The sequence below is a fragment of the Rhinoraja longicauda genome, chromosome 5, assembly GCF_053455715.1.
Source record: "Rhinoraja longicauda isolate Sanriku21f chromosome 5, sRhiLon1.1, whole genome shotgun sequence".
NCBI lineage: Eukaryota > Metazoa > Chordata > Chondrichthyes > Rajiformes > Arhynchobatidae > Rhinoraja > Rhinoraja longicauda.
The window spans coordinates 50,335,117-50,356,049 of NC_135957.1; the positions used below are offsets into that span (position 1 = coordinate 50,335,117).

At 43.2% G+C, this 20,933-nt stretch overlaps 1 protein-coding gene across 1 annotated transcript; it reads left to right on the forward strand.

Moving 5' to 3' along the window:
- Window positions 1-4,502: 4,502 nt before the first annotated feature.
- Window positions 4,503-20,718, forward strand: LOC144593915 (adhesion G protein-coupled receptor F5). The gene is made up of 6 exons (XM_078400047.1): window positions 4,503-4,742; window positions 9,241-9,405; window positions 10,868-12,253; window positions 16,633-16,674; window positions 16,770-16,826; window positions 20,578-20,718. Exons 1-6 carry the CDS (start codon window positions 4,503-4,505, stop codon window positions 20,716-20,718), a joined length of 2,031 nt encoding a protein of 676 aa, XP_078256173.1.
- The last annotated feature ends 215 nt before the right edge of the window (window positions 20,719-20,933 follow it).

The following is a 20,933-nucleotide window of genomic DNA, read 5'->3' on the forward strand; positions in this document are numbered from 1 at the left end:
GAAGAGCTCTGCTCACACACAGAGGCAAAGGCTGAGCCACCAGAATAAGCCTGAGACCGTCAGCGGCTCCTCTCTGAGGCAAGGGCGAACTTCAGGGGGGAAGCCTGAGTTCACCAGCGCCTCTTTCTTTGAGAGCAGGACAGAGCTGCCAGGACAAGCCCGATATTGCCAGCCACATCTCACTAGTGCCCTGATGACAAGGGACAGTGCCCCCACCTGGTCCTGAACTTTCTTGTCACTATTTCTTTTTGAAGCACATCTCGTGCGTTCACCCTACTGGGAGTGTTGTTGAGGTCACTTCTGAACAGCATCGTCTCCGATGCCACACAGAGATAGATGGGTGACATGAGGAGACATTTTTTTTTACATAACAAATGATAACAAAGCAAGGATGTTTAATGATTTGAAGTTAAATTGAAAAGGATCTTCAGGAAAATAAATGCATTTGCCATGGATATAGAGCAGGAATGGGACTACCTAGATCACTCCTAATGGAACTGGCGTGGGCGTGATGGACCAAATGGGTTTCTTCTTTGCCATAATGGATCGATCTGCATTCTACTTTGGTATCTGGAATTTCTTGGCAAGAAATTATGTATGGCAGTTTTTGCTTCCTTGATAGAAACATAGAAAATAGGTGCAGGAGTCGGCCATTTAGCCTGAGCCAGCACCACCATTCAATATGATCATGGCTGATCATCCAGGATCAGTACCCCGTTCCTACTTTCTCCCCATGTTTGAAGCAGTATAGTTGGAGTATTCACACCAGACCTGGATGTTTCTGTCAGCGCCAATTTTCTCCATTCCTACATTCCTAATTTTCTGATGGACAGGAGGCAGCATGTGAGGCTGGGAAAGCACATCTCGGACCCGCAGACCCTCAGCATAGGAGCACCGCAAGGCTGCGTACTCTCCCCTCTCCTTTACTCTCTCTACACCAACGACTGCACCTCCACAGACTCCTCTGTCAAGTTCCTCAAGTTTGCGGATGACACTCCCTGATTGGACTGATCCAGGATGGGGAGGAATCTGCCTACAGAGGGGAAGTGACACAGCTGGCATCCTCGTGCCATCGCAACAACCTGGAGCTCAATGCTCTCAAGACAGTGGAACTAATTGCAATTCGAAGAGATCCCCCTCCCTTCCCCCCACTCACCATCAACAACACCAGAGTCACATCTGTGGAGTCATTTAAGTTCCTTGGAACCATCTCCAGGGACCTTAAATGGGAGGGCCACCATCGACTCCACAGTCAAAAAGGCCCAACAGAGGATGTACTTCCTTCGTCAACTGAAAAAACACAATCTGCCACAGGCAATGATGATACAATTCTATACTTCTATCATTGAGTTTGTCTGCACCTTCTGCATCATGGTCTGGTTTGGCTCAACCACCAAGCACGACATCCGGAGGCTGCAACGGATCATTTGCACAGCTGAGAAGGTTGTTGGCTGCAACCTTCCCCCCATTGACGAACTGTACACTGCAAGGGCCAGGAAGTGAGCGGGCAAGATCATCTCTGAACCCTCTCACCCTGGCCACAAACTCTTCGAAGCACTTCCCTCTGGAAGGCGACTCCGGACTGTCAAAGCAGCCACAGCCAGACATAAAAACAGCTTTTTTCCACGAGTGATAGTTCTACTCAATAACCAAAGTCTGTAGTCTCTTTTTTGCTCTGGTTTATTTTCACCCACATGTTTAGACCGTGATGTTGTATCCTTATTGTTTTGATGTGGTTATGCTTTATTCTTAATTGTTAACTGCATCTTTGTGTTGTCATTTGTGAGCGGAGCACCAAGGCACATTCCTTGTATATGCATACTTGGCCAATAAACTTATTCATTCATTCATTCAATCATTCAGTCATTGGTGGTAATGTCAAGTGCAGATGTCTGCTATATACTATACCTGGTGAGAGGAGTGTCTGCTTACAATGGCTGAAGCAGGCAGCCTGGCACATGTAGTCCCCAAAACACCCTATCAGTTGGAACATTGATTAAGCATGGAAAGGCAATTCTAGCTCTCGACCTGATTGCCAGACTGCTGCAGTGTTGACCGAGTGTTTTGTCTCAAGTGGAAACTCAATTCGTAGTTTATCACAAACTGCCAGACAGCTCAGTGTGGATATCATTAGGTAGTTAAAGATCAGAATATAAAAAAGGTATTTATTCACAAAATGCTGCAGTAACTCAGCAGGTCAGGCAGCATCTCAGGAGAGAAGGAATGGGTGACGTTTCGGGTCGAGACCCTTCTTCAGACTGACTTCTTTCAGAATATTAAAAATGTGGGCAAGATTAAGTCTCCGCAGAAGCCTATTCTGGTAATTCATAAATAATCAAATGTACTCATGGAGCAAAATATAACCTCACAAGCTTGGTGAAAATATATTATTTATCTTTTGGAATGTTCTATGATTTTTCTTTCAGCAAAAGATAAAATTCCATGCTATGATCCTGACTATGGTACTACAAGCTTTAATTCCACTGCACGAATCCCCTGCGAGGGAAAAGCAGGTGATATGAGAACAATGTGTGGATTGAATGGAAACTATGGAGATGTACATAATTTCTGTCTAATTCGAGAGATCAGTGAGCTTCTTGAGGTATGCACTATAAAGAATTTTATCATATGTAAAACATGACTGAATCAAAATTCTTCTTTGTAGTATTTTAACACTGAAACAAATCACCTTGTTAACTGCTGGAAACGGTGAAAGAAGGAGCAGAGGAACAGGGCTTTCATAAAGGCCACACAATTACCGAAGCCACACGATTAATGAGATGAGGTGACTTTCAGTTGGAGAGGCTGAAAGCAGTTGGCATCTTGTAAAGCCTGCTTCCAGTAGGTGTATAAAAGGAAGGCATATGCTCATGGAGCTGCCTTTTTGTGAGTGGCCATTTGGAGGGCAAGTGCCAGACGGAGAGTGAATGCCAGGCGGAAGATAAGTGAGGCTTCGGCATGGAGGGTGATGGGGGGATATAGTACAGACTGTTTTTTAATCTTTCATTCTTTGCCTAGTGCAATAAAGATGGCAGTTATGGCAATTGCATGCTCCTCCTACGTATTATGGCAAGTCAGGGAGACTCTGGATCATCCCGGAAACTGAGGAGGTCATAGATGGGGCACAGCCAGGAGGTCATGCCAATGGGTGACTGGTCAAGGGAGAGTAGCAGTCAGGTCTACGGCGTCAGGCCTGAATCTGAGGCACAGTGGGGAAAGATGAAGTCAGACAGTGGTAGAAGACTCTTCAATTTAGGGGGGGTAGACAGGAGCTTCTGTGACAGGAAATGAGACTCCAGGATGGTGTGTTGCCTCCCTGGTGCAAGGGTCCAGGACATCTCCATGCAGCTGGATGACATTCTCAAGGGGGAGGGGGAGTAGCCTGAAGTCATTGTGTATGTTGGCACAACTGACGTGGGTGGGAAAACGGATGAGGTCCTGCGAGAGTGAACACAGAGAATTAGGCTGAAAGGTTAAACAGTAGGACCTTGAGGGTAAATCTCTAGATTGCTCCCAATGCCACGTATTAGTGAGGGTCGGAACAGGAAGATAGGACAGTACAGTACAGAACTTTATTGTCATTCGGTACCGAGATACCGAACGAAATTACATTTCCAGCAGTCACAGAACACAACAAAAAAGAAAAGAACACAGGACACACGACCCCAACACAAACATCCATCATAGTGACTCCAAACACCCCCTCACTATGATGGAAGGCAACAAAACTTCCAATCTCTTCCCCCCACGTCCACGGACAGGCAGCTCGACCCCTACTGAGGCGACCGACACGCACAGCCCCCGCAAGGGGATGGAAGGCCCCGCGGCCGAGCCGCACCGGGCACTGAAACGTCCCGCGGCCGAGCCGCGCCGGCGATGTTAAGTCCAGCGGCCGAGCCGCGCCGGGCGATGGAAGGCCCCACGGCTGAGCCGCGCCCCGAGGAAGAGACCTAAAAAAAGAAAGGTTTCCCCCACCCCACCCCACCTCCCCACACATACACAGCCAAAAACAAAAACAAAAACCATCCCAACACCGACACACAAACAAAAAAAAGGAAAAAAGACAAACAGACTGCCAGCGAGCCGCAGCCGTTAGCCGCAGCCACACGTGACAGGTGGCTGAGGAGTTGGTGCAGGGGGCAAGGATTCAGATATTTGAACCCTCTGGAGCTCTTACTAGGACAGAGCTGACCTGCACAAGAGGGATTGTTTTTACCTGATTTGGAAAGGAGCCAATATCCTGGCAGGCTGGGTTGTTAGTGGTACCTGGGATGGTTTAAACTGGATTAGCAGGGGGTGGAATCCAATGCAGGAGTGAAGCAGGCGATAGGCTGGAAGTCGATGAAAGCAACTTCAGTCGACTAAATGGGCAGGAGCACAGCAGGGAGTGAAAAAGGACTGTCCGATTAAATTGCATTTATTTCAATCCATGAGGCCTGAACGGTAAGATAGATGAATCCAGGATGTGGAAAGGAACGTGCAACTGGGACATTTTAGTCAATATGGAAACCTGGCTAAGGGAGGGACAGCTTAACATTCCATGGTACAGATCTTGCAGACAAGATAGAGTGGAGGTGGAGGTAACAGTGGAGGTGGAGGTAACAGTGGAGGTGGAGGTAACAGTGGAGGTGGAGGTAACAGTGGAGGTGGAGATAACAGTGGAGGTGGAGGTAACAGTGGAGGTGGAGGTAACAGTGGAGGTGGAGGTAACAGTGGAGGTGGAGGTAACAGTGGAGGTGGAGGTAACAGTGGAGGGAGAGTTACGTTAAGGAGAACGTCACGACAATTGACCGAGATGGTTTTACTGATGGTTTGTCCAGTGTAGGTAGATGGATGGAGATGAAAAATAGACAATAGACAATAGGTGCAGGAGGAGGCCATTCGGCCCTTCGAGCCAGCACCACCATTCAATGTGATCATGGCTGACCATTCTCAATCAGTACCCCGTTCCTGCCTTCTCCCCATACTTCCTGACTCCGCTATCCTTAAGAGCTCTATCTAGCTCTCTCTTGAATGCATTCAGAGAATTGGCCTCCACTGCCCTCTGAGGCAGAGAATTCCACAGATTTACAACTCTCTGACTGAAAAAGTTTTTCCTCATCTCCGTTCTAAATGGCCCAGCCCTTATTCTCAAACTGTAGCCCCTGGTTCTGGACTTCCCCAACATTGGGAACATGTTTCCTGCCTCTAACGTGTCCGATCCCTTAATAATCTTATATGTTTTGATAAGATCCCCTCTCATCCTTCTAAATTCCAGTGTATACAAGTCTAGTCGTTCCAGTCTTTCAACATATGACAGTCCCGCCATTCCGGGAATTAACCTAGTAAACCTACGATGCACGCCCTCAATAGCAAGAATATCCTTCCTCCAATTTGGAGACCAAAACTGCACACAGTACTCCAGGTGCAGTCTCACTAGGTCCCTGTACAACTGCAGAAGGACCTCTTTGCTCCTATACTCAACTCCTCTTGTTTTAAAGGCCAACATTCCATTGGCTTTCTTCACTGCCTGCTGTACCTGCATGCTTCCTTTCAGTGACTGATGCACTAGGACACCCAGATCTCGTTGTACGTCCCCTTTTCCTAACTTGACACCATTCAGATAATAATCTGCCTTCCTATTCTTACCAGCAAAGTGGAGAACCTCACACATCCACATTAAACTGCATCTGCCATGCATCTGCCCACTCACACAACCTGTCCAAGTCACCCTGCAACCTCATAGCATCTTCCTCACAATTCACACTGCCACCCAGCTTTGTATCATCTGCTAATTTGCTAATGGTACTTTTAATCCCTTCATCCAAGTCATTAATGTATATTGTAAATAGCTGCGGTCCCAGCACCGAGCCTTGCAGTACCCCACTAGTCACTGCCTGGCATTCTGAAAGGGACCCATTTATCCCCACTCTTTGCTTTCTGTCTGTCAACCAATTTTCTATCCATGTCAGTACCCTACCCCCAATCCCATGTGCTCTAATTTTGCCCACTAATCTCCTATGTGGGACCTTGTCAAAGGCTTTCTGAAAGTCGAGGTACACCACAACCACTGTCAATTTTCCTAGTTACATCCTCAAAGAATTCCAGAAGATTAGTCAAGCATGATTTCCCCTTTGTAAATCCATGCTGACTCAGAACGATCCTGTTACTGCTATCCAAATGCTCTGCAATTTTGTTTTTTAATAATTGACTCCAGCATCTTCCCCACCACGGATGTCAGACTAACTGGTCTATAATTTCCTGTTTTCTCTCTCCCTCCTTTCTTAAAAAGAGGGACAACATTAGCTACCCTCCAATCCACAGGAACTGATCCTGAATCTATAGAACATTGGAAAATGATCACCAATGCGTCCACAATTTCTAGCGCCACCTCCTTAAGTACCCTGGGATGCAGACCATCAGGCCCTGGGGATTTATCAGCCTTCAGTCCCATCAGTCTACCCAAAACCATTTCCTGCCTAATGTGGATTTCCTTCAGTTCCTCTGTCACCCTAGGATCTCTTGCCACTAGAACATCTGGGAGATTGCTTGTATCTTCCTTAATGAAGACAGATCCAAAGTACCGGTTCAACTCGTCTGCCATTTCCTTGTTCCCCATAATAAATTCCCCTGCTTCTGTCTTCAAGGGACTCACATTTGCCTTGACTATATTTTTCCTCTTTACATACCTAAAAAAGCTTTTACTATCCTCCTTTATATTATTGGCTAGTTTACCCTTGTACATCATCTTTGCTCCCCGTATTGCCTTCTTAGTTATCTTCTGTTGCTCTTTAAAAGAGTCCCAATCCTCTGGCTTCCCACTCTCCTTTGCTGTTATACTTTTATTTTATTTTTATGCTGTCCTTGACTTCCCTTGTCAGCCACGGGTACCTCTTACTCCCCTTAGAATCTTTCCTCCTCTTTGGGATAAATTGATCCTGCAACCTGCATTATTCCCAGGAATACCTGCCATTGCTGTTCCACCGTCTTCCCTGCTCGGGCCTCCTTCCAGTCAAATTTGGCCAGCTCGTGCCTCATGCCTCTGTAATCCTCTTTGCTATACTGTAATACTGACACTTCCGATTTTCCCTTCTACCTCTCAATTTGTAGAGTAAAACTTATCATGTTGTGATCACTGCCTCCTAATGGCTCTTTTACCTCGAGTCCCCTTATCAGATCAGGTTCATTACACAACACTAAATCCAGTATTGCCTTCTCCCTGGTAGGCTCCAGTACAAGCTGTTCTAAGAATCCATTAGGGTCTTCTTACCCTTACAATTCCTCATTTCTATACATACTGATTCTACATTTCCTGATTCTATGTCACCCCTTGCAAGGGAGTGAATATAATTCCTTACCGACAGAGCGACCCCACCCCCTCTGCCCACCTGTCTGTCTCTTCTATATGTTGTGTACCCCTGAATATTCAGTTCCTAGCCCTGGTCCTCTTGTAGCCATGTCTCTGTGATTCCCACAACATCATACTTGTCAATGTCTAACTGAGCCTCAAGCTCATCCACTTTATTTTTTACACTTCGCGCATTTAAATACTACACTTTAACTTCGGTATTGACCTCCCCACTCACACCGGTCACAATTGGCCCTGACCTTACTCTCTTATCCCATCTAGATAAAAAGAGCATGATCACCTTGCTGGCAGTGTGCTACAGGCCCACAATTACGCGATGGGAATTAGAAGAGCAAATATGCCAGGAAGCGGCTGCAACACTAATAGAACAGTAATGGGGTTATCTTAGTGCCGATTTTAACTTTTCCCTATATAGAGTCATGGTCTTGGACAGGGTGGAATTTGTAAAATGTGTTTAGGGAAGTTTTCTTATTCAACATGTAAACGGCCCTTCAAGGTTGAAGGCCGATGCTTGATTTGGTTTCCAGTAAATTGGGAAGGGCAAGTGACTGAAATGTTGGTGGTGATCAATGGCCACAGTACTATGAGCATTAAAATAGTTATGGATAAGGACAGCAAAAGGCCACAAGGACAGATTGCTCTGGAAGGTTAGATCGCATGGGATCCAAGGAGAAATAGCTGAATGGATTGCAAATTAGCTCCATGGAAGGAAGCAGAGGGCAATGGTGGAAGGTTGCATTTCTGACTGGAGGCCTGTGACTAGTGGTATGCCTCAGGGTTCGGTGCTGGGCCTGTTACTGTTTGTCATCTACATCAATGATTTGGATGAGAACATACAGGGCAAGATTAGCAAGTTTGTTGATGATACAAAAGTTAGTGGTTTTGCAGATAGTGAAGATGGTTGTGAATGATTGCAGCAGGACTGGATCCATTGGCCAGGTGGGCAGAGGAATAGTTGATGGAATTTAATACAGAGAAGTATGAGGTGGTGCATTTTGGGACATCGAACAAGTGCAGGACCAACACAGTAAATTGTAGGCCTCTGTGTAGTGTTGTAGAGTACAACTTGCTACAAAGCGTTTCTGTTTTGCAGAAAGTCATGAGTCTTTGTAGCAAGTTGCTCGCCTTAAGAGTGAGTGTGGATTCACTGTTGATTTAAAAAAAGATATTGGAGCATCAGAGCATGGGTGGCAGTGCGGTAGAGTTGCTGCCTTACGGTTCTCCGCGTGGGTTTTCTCAGAGATCTTCGGTTTCCTCCCGCACTCCAAAGACGTAAAAATTTGTAGGTTAATTGGCTTGGTACAAGTGTAAATTGTCCCCAGTGTGTTTGGATAGTGTTAATATGCAGAGATCTCTGGTTGGCACAGACTCGATGGGCGGAAGGGCCTGTTTCTGTGCAGTATCTCAAACTAAACTAAACCAAGATCACATCACTCCAAAGGCATACAGGTTTGTAGGTTAATTAACTTGGTATAAATGTAAATTGTCCTTAGTGGGTGTAGGATGGTGTTGATCCACGAAAGCGGGGATCGCTGGTCGGCGCGGACCCGGTGGGCCGAAGGGCCTGTTTTGGCGCTGCATCTCTAAACTAAACTAAACTTAACTGAACATCCCTCACAGTCAGTGTTCTTTGGAACAACTTTGATTTCCTTTGTAAGTCAGCAACTCTACATTCCGCCAATTGACAATAGCCTTTAAAAGTGAGTTGCTTTTCCCAGGATCCTGCCTATCCATTGGAATTGGTTTGATGGGAATGGAGGGAAGGGATGGTGGTTGGGGACTGGGCAGCAAATAGATTGGGACTCATCAGTGAGCCGCACAAGGAACATTTACCATCTTATCTTTCCCAGTCCAGCAACTTTTTATATCCTATTTCTGCGTTTGTTTCTCAGTTGACCTTCATTGAAGTGGCAGCGAACTTTTCCAGTCTTCTTCAGGAATTATCTGATGTCTCAAATGATGAAAACATCGCTGAACCTGGAAATGTAGAAGCTGTTGTAACCATATTGACCACATTTTCAGAAACCAATATATCTGTCGATGAAAAGGATTTGACGGTAAGAATATGCATCTGTCAGGGAAAGCTCTGAGTTTTCCACACCATGTCGTCTTCATATAGAATGGTTTAGCAATGAACGGCAAGTGCACAGTCTGCTTAAGAATCTCTGGAATTCTCAACTCTGGAGATTTGTGGAGAGTAGTTCATTGGGGGAGTTTAAAGATGAAGTGGATAAACTTTTGAGAGAACAGGGAATTGGGGGCTATCGGGAATTGGCACGGGAAAGAAGAGGAAGACTTTGGCAGATCAGCCACGCTCGTATTGAATGGCAGGGCAGGTTTGAGAGGCTGAAGTGACCAACTCCTGCTCCCAGCATCTTGTGTCCTTCTGCATAAGATGTTCTGTTTCCATATATGGTTGAAGTAGGTTCTTTGCATCTGGGATTGTCTTTGCCTCCTATCCTACCAGCTCTGCAAGACTAATAATTTCTGCAATGTTTCCTCTTGTTATGGGGTGCCACCTGCAATGTCTACCTTAAATCAGTGAAAATGTTATGCCTTGGATTGAGAATTGGCTCCAGTCAATAACCAGCATAGTATAAATCACTAGGTCTGTTGGTAGGGAATGGTATTGGATGCTGTGGCTAACACTTGTGCTTTGATTGTAATTTTTATAGTCATGGTGAGTAACAAGGTTTAGAATTAAATTTGATGTGAAATGGTCTCTGGGATGGGAAAATAGGTTAAACAGTTGCTTTGGTTAAATAGAAAGCAATGCATATTTATAGGCCCAACATAGAATGAAGCTTTTATTAAAGTGATGCAATACAGGAAACAGGTGGGAAAAAAAAGATGATCTATATTTATGTCACTTAAGTGTCATGGTCAACCCATTGGGAAAATAAACAGGATATTGAGTGGTATTTCTAGAACCATTTAATACTTGTCAAGGATTACAGATTTTGAATAGACTGCTTCTGGGGCACATTCCCTTACATGGCTGAGGGTATAATAGCTCTGGGTAAGTTCAGAAAAGCGCAACAAGAATAATGCAGAGGCTGTTCTTTTCCCGGAGCGTCCTAAGCAGCTGGAATGTGTTGCTGGCCTGGGTTGTGTCACTGCAAGCTTCCTTAGGGAAATTGTGGAAGTTTGTGGTTGAGGCAAGGATCACATGGTGCAAACAAATATGGGGATTTGCAATAAGTGAACACAAAGCAAACATAACTTTCAGGAGTGGTCTTTTTTCTGACTTTAATTTTCGTTACTGACCACAGCTTTTTTTAGTGTCTCTTAAAGATTCTGTGACTGTTTGGAGGGTGGAGTGTGGTGGCTTGCTGTAAAGTTCTCGTTAATTTGCTTCAGACATTGCGTGCGGACAGGCTTTGTGGATAAACAGAACAATTCTAGATTGCTTTATGTTTTAGTATTTATCTTTGTGTATCTTCTTTAAAAAATATATTTGACTAGTTGTGGATTGCATTTGATTGCGTAATTAATAAAGTTCTCCATTGTGTTTTTCAGAATTTTTTGCAAATTGTAAGCGCCGTGATTTCTATGGCCTCAGTAAACACATGGAGTGTTCTCAATAACACAAATAACCCAAATAACACGAACCCCAGCTCTCTATTATTACAGGCAGTGGAGACATTTACTAGTCGGCTCAATCTGACAAATAGCACTATAGAAATTAATCAAACTAATCTTCAGCTCACCGCTATTAAACTTGTTCGAAGTGAAAATCACTCTTCCATTAATGTAACCTTTGAGAATTTTAACATTACAGACTATAATAATTTAAGTGCTACTATCTTCATTTCTGGTAACGAATTTAAAGCTGATGAAGATAATGTTGTTGTCATACTTACATATCCAACATGGATTGATATTTTACGTAATTCTACAGTCTTTGGCGGATTATTTCAAATTAATGGTCTAGTTATGACAATAACATTAAACCGTAACAGACCAATTACAATAAATATGACGTTCACACCAAGGAACTCTGAACTTGATTTTGACACTGCTAAATGCGCATTTTGGGATTTTGCTGGAGAAGGCGCATGGAATGATTCAGGCTGTAATACTAGTCATGACGGAGACATCATCGCTTGCTCCTGTGAGCATTTAACATCGTTTTCAATTTTAATGTCCCCTTTAAGTAAAGACAACAAAGCTTTGGAAGTTATAACCCAAATTGGAATTGCCATTTCACTCGCCAGCTTACTAATCACCATTATTATTGAAGCAGTAGTATGGAAACAAGTGACCAAGAACAAAACATCACACACTCGCCATGTTGCAATTCTGAATATTGCGATAAACCTGCTGATAGCAGACGTATGGTTCATTGTGGCTTCCTCTGTACAGCCCAAAACAGGAGCTTGTGTGGCTGCAACGTTCTTCATTCATTTTTTCTATCTTGCCTTATTTTTTTGGATGTTGGCACTTGGCCTTCTACTTGTATATCGCTTGGTTTTCATTTTCCATGATTTCAGTAAGTCAACTATGATGGGAATCTCATTCAGTGTTGGCTATCTATGTCCACTAATTATCTCGGTCATCACCATCGGAGCTACGCATCCAAGACACGGTTATATACGAGATGATGCCTGTTGGCTCGGCTGGAGGGATAAATATCCGATACTTGCTTTTGTTATACCTGCTCTGACTATCATTGCAAGCAATGTTGTTGTTCTGTTTGTGGTCATATTTAAGCTCTTACGACCAACAATTGGAAATAGGCACAGGGGCCAAAGCGAGGAGAGAGAAACATTTAAACAAATTGTGAGGAGCATTGTGGTGCTAACTCCAATTCTTGGACTCACATGGGGATTTGGAATACCAACGTTTCAAGAGAACTCGCATATTGCTTTTGATTATATATTTACAATCCTCAATGCTTTTCAAGTAAGTGTTATAAATGATTTCTAACCTTAAATGTACAATTGCATAGTTATAAATATAAAGTATAATCTGGGTAAAACAATGAAGATGAACTAAGCGTGTTTGACAGGTTGAAAACAGAATCATACAGTGTGAAAACAGGCCCTTCGGCCAAATTTGCCCACACCGGTCAACACGTTGCATCTACACTAGTCCCTCCTGCCTGTGTTTAGCCCATATCCCTCTAAACCTGTCCTATCCATTGTCCTACATGTCCTAAGTTGATAATTCCTTCAGTCTGCAGAATGTGAACCATAAGGGAGTAATGAAGACGATAGGCAATAGACAATAGGTGCAGGAGTAGGCCATTCGGCCCTTCGAGCCAGCACCACCATTCAATGCGATCATGGCTAATCATTCTCAATCAGTACCCCATTCCTGCCTTCTCATCATACCCCCTGACTCCGCTATCCTTAAGAGCTCTATCTAGCTCTCTCTTGAATGCATTCAGAGAATTGGCCACTTCCTTCTGAAGCAGTGCATTCCACAGATTTACAACTCTGATTGAAAAAGTTTTTCCTCATCTCCGTTCTAAATGGCCTACCCCTTATTCTTAAACTGTGGCCCCTGGTTCTGGACTCCCCCAACATTGGGAACATGTTTCCTGCCACTAACGTGTCCAACCCCTTAATAATCATATGTTTCGATCAGAACCCCTCTCATCCTTCTAAATTCCAGTGTATACAAGCCTAGCCGCTCCAGTCTTTGAACATTTGACAGACCCGCCATTCCGGGAATTAACCTAGTAAACCTACGCTGCACGCCTTCAATAGCAAGAATATCCTTCCTCAAATTTGGAAACCAAAACTGCACGCAGTACTCCAGGTGCAGTCTCACTAGGGCCCTATAAAACTGCAGAAGGACCTCTTTGCTCCTATACTCAACTCCTCTTGTTATAAAGGCCAACATTCCATTGGCTTTCTTCACTGCCTGCTGTACCTGCATGCTTCCTTTCAGTGACTGATGCACTGGGACACCCAGATCTCGTTGTACGTCCTCTTTTCCTAACTTGACACCATTTAGATAATAATCTGCCTTCTTATTCTTACCACCTAAGTGGATAACCTCACCCTTATCCACATTAAACTGCATCTGCCATGCATCCGCCCACTCACACAAGCTGTCCAAGTCACCCTGCAACCGCATAGCATCTTCCTTACAGCTCACACTACCACCCAGCTTTGTATCATCTGCAAATTTGCTAATGGTACTTTTAATCCCTTCATCCAAGTCAATAATGTAAATTGTAAATAGCTGCGGTCCCAGCACCGAGCCTTGCGGTACCCCACTAGTCACTGCCTGCCATTCTGAAAGGAACCCATTTATCCCCACTCTTTGCTTTCTGTCTGCCAACCAATTTTCTATCCATGTCAGTACCCTATCCCCAATACCACGTGCTCTAATTTTGCCCACTAATCTCCTATGTGGGACCTTGTCGAAGGCTTTCTGAAAGTCGAGGTACACCACATCCACCGGCTCTCTCCTGTCAATTTTCCTAGTTACATCCTCAAAAAATTCCAGAAGATTAGTCAAGCATGATTTACCCTTCGTAAATCCATGCTGACTCGGAACGATCCTGTTACTGCTATCCAAATGTTCCGTAATTTCGTCTTTTATAATTGACTCCAGCATCTTCCCCACTGGTCTATAATTTCCCGTTTTCTCTCTCCCTCCTATCTTAAAAAGTGGGATAACATTAGCTACCCTCCAAAACACAGGAACTGATCCTGAATCTATAGAACATTGGAAAATGATCACCAATGCGTCCACGATTTCTAGAACCACCTCCTTAAGCACCCTGGGATGCAGACCATCAGGTCCTGGGGATTTATCAGCCTTCAGTCCTATCAGTCTACCCAACACCATTTCCAGCCTAATGTGAATCTCCTTCAGTTCCTCCGTCACCCTAGGACCTCTGGCCACTAGAACATCTCGGAGATTGTTTGTATCTTCCTTAGTGAAGACAGATCCAAAGTACTGGTTCAACTCGTCTGCCATTTCCTTGATCCCCATAATAAATTCCCCTGCTTCTGTCTTCAAGGGACCCACATTTGCCTTGACTATTTTTTTTCCTCTTCACTTACTTAAAAAAACTTTTACAATCCTCCTTTATATTATTGGCCAGCTTACCCTCGTACCTCATCTTTTCTCCCCTTATTGCCTTTTTAGTTAACTTCTGTTGCTCTTTAAAATATTCCCTATCTTCTTGCCTCCCACTCTTCCTTGCTATGAAATACTTCTCTTTTATTTTTATGCAGTCCTTGACTTCCCTTGTCAGCCACGGGTGCCTGTTACTCCCCTTAGAATCTTTCCTCTTTGGGATAAATTGATCCTGCAACTTCTGCATTATTCCCAGGAATACCTCCATTGATGTTCCACCATCTTCCTTGCTAGGGCCTCCTTCCAGTCAAATCTGGCCAGCTCCTGCCTCATGCCTCTGTAATCCCCTTTGCTATACTGTAATACTGAAACTTCCGATTTTCCCTTCTCCCTCTCAATTTGTAGAGTAAAACTTATCGTATTGTGATCACTGCACCCTAATGGCTCTTTTACCTTGAGTTCCCTTTATCAGATCAGGTTCATTGCACAACACTAAATCCAGAATTGCCTTCTCCCTGGTAGGCTCCAGTACAAGCTGTTCTAAGAATCCATCTCGGAGGCACTCCACAAACTCCCTTTCCTGGGGTCCAGTACCAACCTGATTTTCCCAGTCTACCTGCATGTTGAAATCTCCCATAACCACCGTAGCATTACATTTGCGACTTGCCAATTTTAGCTCCTGATTCAACTTGCACCCTATGTCGAGGCTACTGTTTGGGGACCTGTAGATTACTCCCATTAGGGTCTTTTTACCCTTACAATTCCTCATTTCTTTCCATACTGATTCTACATCTCCTGATTCTATGTCACCCCTTGCAAGGGAGTGAATATCATTCCTTACCAACAGAGCGACCCCACCCCCTCTGCCCACCTGTCTGTCTTTTCTATACGTTGTGACCACTACATCTATGAGCCCAACAGAGCCGGCTTTGTGGGAAGATTAATTTTCTTGTAGACACAAGGAACTGCAGGTGATGGCTTATAAAGATCAACCCTGTGTTGGAGCAAATAAGTGGATCAGGCAGCATCTCTGGTGAACATGGATAGGCAATGTTTTGGGTTGGGACCCTTCTTCAGACATCGTTCAGAATTAGTTTACTTGACAGCCCATGCTTCATAATGTCAATGAAAGGACACTATTAAAAAGTTAACACTAGTTGTTTTTCTACAGATACTGCTTCCCGTGTAATCCCAGCACTTAATGGTTTTTTTTTAAATTTCAGGTTTCCTGCTCCTGCAGTATTGTTTTGATTTTCATGTCACTGTTTCATGTGTGATTTCTTCAAATTGCACTTTCAATATTTACAGGGCATCTCAATGTGCTTGCTGGGGAGCAAGGATATATATTTAAAGTGTAACCACAATTTTAATCAAAGTGTCACAGATTCAGAGATAGAGGGAGAGAGAGTCATTCAGCACAGAAACAGGCTCTTCAGTCCAACTCATCCATGTCAAACATGATGCCCCTTCTAAGCTAGTCTCATTTGGCCCATATCCCTCTTAACCTTTCCTATCCGAGTGCCAGTCCAAGTGCCTTTTAAACTTTGTTATTGTACCTGCATCAACTAGCTCCTCCGTCAACTCATTCCATATACCCATCAGATAATCTATTATATTACTAAAACTCTCATCTTGTAATGCTGGTATGTATATGTATATTTCCTGGTTTTATTGGGAGAAAAACATTTGGACTAGAAAATGTAGGACATTTAATGGTGATGTCTTGAGGATAGTCCACATTACAGTCAAGAAGGTGCTGGCCATAAAATATAAAAGTAGATAAATAACCCAGACCTGTGGGAAGATAGACAAAAAATTGCAAGAGCTCTGATTGAGATCTCTGAAGAAGGGTCTCGCCACGAAACGTCACCCATTTCTTCTATCCAGAGATGCTGCCTGTCCCGCTGAGTTACTCCAGCATTTTGTGTCTATCTTATATTAATTATCGTTGGTGATGACAGGAGGATGGCTAATGTTGTGTCTCTATTTAAGAAAAACTTAGGAACTATAGGCCTGTAAGCTTAATATCTGTGGTAAGAAAATTACTGGACAGGATTCTGAGATAAGATGTACAATTTTTGTGACTCTGATAACAGCTTTGAAGATTGCCGCTTGTAAAAAAACCCTAATTTTTAAAACCTACTTCAACCCAATTGATCAATTTGTCAGCTCAGCATTTAATGGAATGTTACAAAACGATTGAAAGTTTTAAAAGTTGTTAACTGCTTAAAAATATTTTCCAGGGATTCTTCATTTTGATCTTTGGAACATGCATGGATAACAAGGTGAGATACATCTGTTGTTTTTTTTAACCAGTTTTTCTGTAATATGTCTTTTTTCAACTTACCTAATATAATACTTTGTTCTGCCGCAAACACAGGTGCGAGAAGCTTTACTGAAGAAGTTCTCTTTGAGTAGATTGTCTTCCCGAACAAGGGTAAGGCTGAAAGAATAAAAACAACCGATTGTTCATGTTATGAAACAGAAAGATGTGTCAGGGATTTGGTGAAAAGTAGTTGAAAACTAGGTCAGAAAATGGATTTTGCACTAGTTTCTAATTGAAGGTAGAGACTATTAGAAGGCGGCACAGTGACGCAGTTGGTGGAGCTGCCTAACAGTGCTGCAGTCCCAGGTTTGATCCTGACCTTGGGTGCGGTCTGTGTGCAGTTTGCATGCTCTCCCTGCGAAAACGTGGGTTTCCTCCGGGTTCTCTGGTTTCCTCCCACATCCAAAAGATGTGGGTTGTAGGTTATTTTGTTTACAGAGTACCATCTTTACATATTCTGTTGTGCTATTGCAACTAAGAATTTCATTGTTCTGTCTGGGACATATGACAATAAAACACTTTTGACTCGACTATGTTAATTGGCCTCTTTAAAAATTGCCCATATTGTGTAGGGGAATGAGAAAACGGGATAACTGTACTAGTGTGAATGGGCGATCGATAGTTGGTGTGTACTCTATGGGATGACAGGCCTGCTTCCATGCTGTATCTTTAAACAAAACTAAATTAAACTAAACTAATTAGAGAAATGGAGAGAAATGACGTTTCCTGGAAGTGGGCTCAAGCAGCAAAAAGCTTCTGTGCTACAGGGGATACAGAGGAGAGGTAGTCAGTAGACACTCCATTGGCGTTAGAGAGGGATTTAAGATTTGAAAAATTTGGGAGTTTTCAGTCCATGATACATAGAGGAGGTGCCAGCATGGGCTACCCACCCAACTTCACCTGCCCCAACAACAATCTTTCAGCAAATTAAAATTGTGTGCGACGTTGTGTTGCAAAGTCTCCTCTCCTGAAACTTGTTAATGTCCTCACTCCTGTCCTGATTTATGGAGTAATACAGGTTCAAGGATTGTGGAAGGAGAAAGTGAGAAACAACATTGAATCTCTGGTGCATATGTGTCCGTGTGAAGTTGAATCAGGTACTGAATAGCTCACAGGACACACGGTCATTAAAACAGCTGTTAAAAAAATAATGTAATATCAGTCGGTGTTTAAGTTTGCATGCACATCACTATATTTAGATTTTCAGAATATATATTTGATTTTCCACTTCATTTCTTTTCATTGTGCAGATTTTTAAACAATTACACAAAATCATGAAATAATCATTATTGAAGTAGGACAGTTTGTGGCCAGTGCCCGTCATTGCAAAGTGTGTCAGGGGTGGGATAAGTTCCAGGGTGAGGAAGTTATAACTGTAACTAACTATAACTGTAAGATCACATCTGGAGTATTGTATGCAATGCTGGTTCCGCATGTATGGAAGGTGATACTTGTTTCTGAAGCAGCAAATATTTTCCAGTTTGATTGCCAACATGGGGGGGGGGGGGGTCATCATGAATGGAAATAAAGAAAGAAAGTAGCCTAGTCCACAAGAAGGAGTGATGACCTCAGAGTTCAAGGAGATGTTATTCCCCTTTCCCCACCCATCTTAAACCCCAGGACAAGTGTCATCGAAACAAAACTATTCCTGATGGCTTTCCTCTGGAGCACAGGCCTGTACTCCCAGTTGGGGACAGGGTGTAGAGGGTGCTAATCTTGTGTAAATCTAAATTGCATTATGTTCATTTGCTGAGAAAGTTCAGAAGGTCTCTTGGAGAAGGAATTAGAAGTAAGATAGGTTGCTTCATGTATTAACACCATACCCTTTACTTTATCAGTCTGTCCAGACTTCTTCCGCTGGAAGGTTTCGCTCCAAGGCTGGTATTGTAATTCCTGGGAGAAAAAGTAAGTATAAATATAAAACTGATCACAGCTGGGTTGAAAATTTGATTTTGTTATAGAAAGCTGTCACTTACTGGAGAAGGAATTTGTCTTGTTGAAGTCTAAGTCTGTGATTAAATTGGCATCTCAGGCCTGATTTTAGTCTGTTCGCAGAGTTCTGCAAGAAAACAGCATTTCAAAATATTTTTTATGCCTTCCTATGATGGAAAAGGTATAGGGTAATTTTAACAGTTGAGACACATGAATACGTTTCTTAAAGAGAAGCCATCAGACAATCACACTACCAAATGGAGGGGATGGTGTGAAGGCGGGTGGGATGAGATTGTGTGTGTGGGTGATGGATAGATGTACCTTCTGTTCAGGGTGAGAGATGGTGAACGTGTAGTGGGTGCGGGTAGACGGTGGGAGGAAATGGGTGCAGGGAACTGCATCTCTGCCCATTCTCGCTTCACAAATGAAACTCCTCAGATTTGTTGTCAAGGCCTCCCTGAATTCAAACCCGCTGCTGCAGAGCAGGAAAGCACTCATGAATTCTTTGATTGCATTGCCAACCTTAATCCAGTTACAACTACTGCTAGATCCTGTTGAGATCAGCCATGAGAGGAGGCAGATTTGGGAAGGTTAATGAGGCTTCTGCCTGCTTTAAGTATCCAGAATCAAATCGAACCATGTTGAGTGTGAAGTGATCAGCTTGTTTTGACCCACCTGCTTCCCGACTTGATGCGTGTTCAGCATGAAGTTAAGAAGGACCATTTGTCAGATTCCCAGGACTGTCAGAACGTATTGTGCATCCACATCAAAATAAATCTGTGCCTCAGCACAGGGTTCTATGCTCTTACCTGAGACCCAGGCTGGGCCACAGAGTGCACATGCTCGGAGTCCTCCTTGACCCGATGGACATTTCAAACCCCCCTGCATATTTTCTCCATCCTATCTCTCATCTGAAAACCTTACCTTGGTTTTCTCTCGTCACTACTCTCAGCCCAGTCTGCTGACCCCAATGGTTTGTTTGCACAGAAGGTTGCTGCTGTATGTTACAGCTGATGCTCAACTCAATGCTGCAATAAAGAAAGCAGATGACTCAGTAAAATGGTGTGCATTAATATGGCATTGGTACTCGATCTAAGCCATTAACTTTTCTCCTGCTCTGATCTTTCAGAGAGCTACAACGTTAGCGGCCAGGTAGCTTCGGGCAGCAAGGACAAATTCCAAAGCTATTCTACTCTGCAATAACTGCTGCCACTCGGAAGATAAAACTGATCCATCGGCTGGAGGAAGAAAGTTGGTTGCCGCTTTGACAAAAGCATTTCAGCAATGAATTAAGAAGAAATGATTACTTATGACAAAAGTTACACAACTATAGAGAACGTTGGACATATTGTTACAATTTTTAAAATATGTTACAAATGTTTCATTGTGTAGTGAGGCAATAATTAATATCACAAAGAAACAAAGGGGCAGCATGGTGGAGGAATGGTAGAGTTGCTGCCTTAGAGCACCAAAGACTCGGGTTCGATCCTAACTATAGGTGCTTATCTGTAGGGAGTTTGTACATTCTCCCCGTGACCTGCATGGGTTTTCTCCCACACTCCAAAGATGTACAGGTTTGTAGGTTAATTAGCATGATATAATTGTATATTGTCCCTAGTTTGTGTAAGACAGTATAAGTGTGTGGGAATTGCTCGTCGGTGCGGACTCGGTGGGCAGAAGGGCCTGTTTCTGCACTGTATCTCTAAACTGAACTAAACTAATACTAAAGAACATAAATTACCGTTGATATTTAGCAATTGACGACTGTATTGTGTGGATTGTTATATAATTCTGCTATTCATGAAATTATTCACTCACATGGATTTGTCTAAATAAATTTGATTATGTAGATAGTATTCAGTTTATTTTAAGATAGCTATTTTTGTGTCCTGTTCTATCTGACCAATTGTATGTCATTTCCCAATCTCAGGTATATTCTCCTTTTCCTGGAATAGATCTGCTGAATTTCTTGGGTTCTGACGATCTGAAGTTTGATTCTTTTCTCATTGGAAATATGCAGAACTTTGCAGAAAGATTCTCGGAACCAGTGGGATGGTTTGACTTCCATTAATACGTCAGTTATTAAATAAAACACAAGTCAGCGTGAAACAAGAGGCACGAATATATCATTGATAGTTGATTGCAATATGGCTAGTAATAGATATGCATGGAAAGGGAAAGGGAAATAAATATATCTTTTGGGTAGGGAGGGAGAAATAAACTTGCCATGGTTTCTGCTTTTGACTGCCGTCCCAAAGCATGCTGGAAAAGTTGTTTGTTGAGATG